The following is a 2,356-nucleotide window of genomic DNA, read 5'->3' as shown; positions in this document are numbered from 1 at the left end:
AGAAGAAGAAGAAGAAGAAGAAGAAGAAGAAGAAGAAGAAGAAGAAGAAGAAGAAGAAGAAAACGAAGAAGAAGAAGAAGAAGAAGAAGAAGAAGAAGAAGAAGAAGAAGAAGAAGAAGAAAAATTATAATAATAATAAAACAAAAAAAGAAATTCTATTAAAAATATTCAATTCATGTGGAAGTGGCATATCATCTTATTAAAAATATGTATGCGGCATAATTTCCTATAACTGCGATATATAAGATTCTAGAATTAGAAAAAAATGATGCTAAACTGGAATACACTTTTTCCACGTCTTCGCAAATGCCTGAAATAATAATGATAAAATTATTATTAGATTATAATTTAAAACATTTTATATTTCAATAAATATTTCACAAAGCAAGTTTAAATATAACAAAAAAATATATGAAAAAAAAAAAACTAAAAAAACTGGAAATAAAAAAAAATAAGAAAAAAAAAACGAATTTACATTTTTCATTTGAAAATACCTTGATTAATAAGTGTATAAGATCGTTCATCTTCAACTTGTTCTCTGCGACAAATGCGATCTAATTTAGTTAACCAAAGTTTTTGTTCAAAGACTTTTGTTTTAGCCGCTTTTGCAGTCATGGATGTTTTTTCTATATTATTAGTAAATCGCATAGAAAAACAAAAAGTTTGTCCGAAACTTAAAGAAGCTTGATTGGTTTTTAGTGACACTATTGTATACCAAGTATCTTTTTCTTTCCAACTGCCATGACAATAATATGCTACAACAACATTTATTCATTTTTTTCATATTTAAAATTCGTATAAATAAAAAATATAAAAAATAAGTATAAAGAATGCTTACTTGTTTCTTCAGTATCACATGTTTTTCCAATAACAATTTCTGTTTGATTTGATGAGACACAACCTATTTGAACATTGGTACTCTTACAATCTCCTTTTTGTTGTTGATGTTGTTCTCCTTCATGTTGTTGTTGTTGTTGTTGTTGTTGTTGTTGTTGATGATGATGATGATGATGATGATGATGATGATGATGATGAATTTGTTGATATTGTTCGTGTAATTCTTTTTGAGGTAATTCTTCATGCCAAGTTCTTCTTTTAATAATTTTAGAATGTCTTTCATTATAATGTTGTTGGCGAAACGAAGTAGATATATCAAATGGTCCAAGTACAATGTATCGTCCAGGATTAGGACATTTTCTTTGACGTAATGAAGAACCTATTATAATAAGGAATCAACTTATATATGTTATATTTTGTAATCATATAGCTGAAATTGAAGAATTCTTTGAATAAGAGTGTTTCTCGAGATATTTCCTTTTTCTGCATTTTTGTGATCTATTGACTTTATTATATGTACATGCTTTAAATTACTAATAGTATATATAACTGTTAATATTATCTATATAATATAATATTTATATAATGTAACTTCGTAATAAAAAATTATTATATTATTTACAAAAATTTTAAATTTATCTAAGAAGTAAACATAAAATATGTTATTTAATAGTTTTCTTTATATTATCAATAAAATTGCTATGATATTTTATAAAAAAAAATTTGATTATTCTATTTGATATTGATTATATCCAACTTTATACCAGCAACTATCACCAAAAAATCTACTTCGATGATGCCATCTGTTCAAAAAATGAAATCTATAAGGCATTACAATATTGGTGCATATCATTTTGTAGTACTAAAAATATTATAATGAAATCAACTGAATTTCTTATTATTTATCTTCTTTAATTTTTCTTATCTTCTATCTTCTATTAATGATTTTTATTACTTTCTGATAATTTTTAAGTTTTTAATAACAATAATGTTTTCAACAATGAATTCTCCATTTTTTATCGAATAAAAATATAATCCTACTTTATTTGCTTTACTCTTTTCGTAAAATTTATAATAAGAGCTCTGCCTTCTATATTTGTCACTGTTTAATTATAATTAGACATTCTGTAAAAGATTTTTAAAATTAGACTCTGCAGTTAACTATTTTATCATATTATTAACTATAGTTATTATCACTTCTAGATAAAAAAAATATTTTAATATTATAAAAATTAAAAATTAATAATAATTAAATTTTAATATTTTTTTCACTATTGATATAATTTATTAATTGATTATAATTAATTAATTAATTAGTTATTAAATTAAACTACAAATATAATCTTTTTTTTTATATTTGTTTTATATAAATATAAATATTTTCAAAAATTCTTATATATATATAAGATTATATACAAGGTTTATAAAAATGTGGATCACCTTCACAAGGTGTGAGTCTTATATTTCAAAACGATGAAAAAAGTTCATATAGATATAGGTCCGACGAGTTTAATAAACG

At 22.8% G+C, this 2,356-nt stretch overlaps 1 protein-coding gene across 1 annotated transcript in view; it reads right to left on the bottom strand.

Annotated features, from left to right (window-relative positions):
* Positions 1 to 127: 127 nt before the first annotated feature.
* Positions 128 to 2,356, bottom strand: part of LOC102671042 — a 9,158-nt gene continuing 6,929 nt past the window's right edge. Inside the window, 3 exon segments of the mRNA XM_006622679.2 lie at positions 128 to 310; positions 495 to 755; positions 839 to 1,216. Coding sequence (XP_006622742.2) covers positions 192 to 310; positions 495 to 755; positions 839 to 1,216 — 758 coding nt within the window. The 3' untranslated portion in view covers positions 128 to 191.

The sequence above is a fragment of the Apis dorsata genome, unplaced genomic scaffold (genome assembly GCF_000469605.1).
Source record: "Apis dorsata unplaced genomic scaffold, Apis dorsata 1.3 scaffold_739, whole genome shotgun sequence".
Lineage (NCBI taxonomy): Eukaryota > Metazoa > Arthropoda > Insecta > Hymenoptera > Apidae > Apis > Apis dorsata.
The sequence above is the reverse complement of the archived record's forward strand: the minus strand, read 5'-3'. Positions and strand labels throughout refer to the sequence as shown.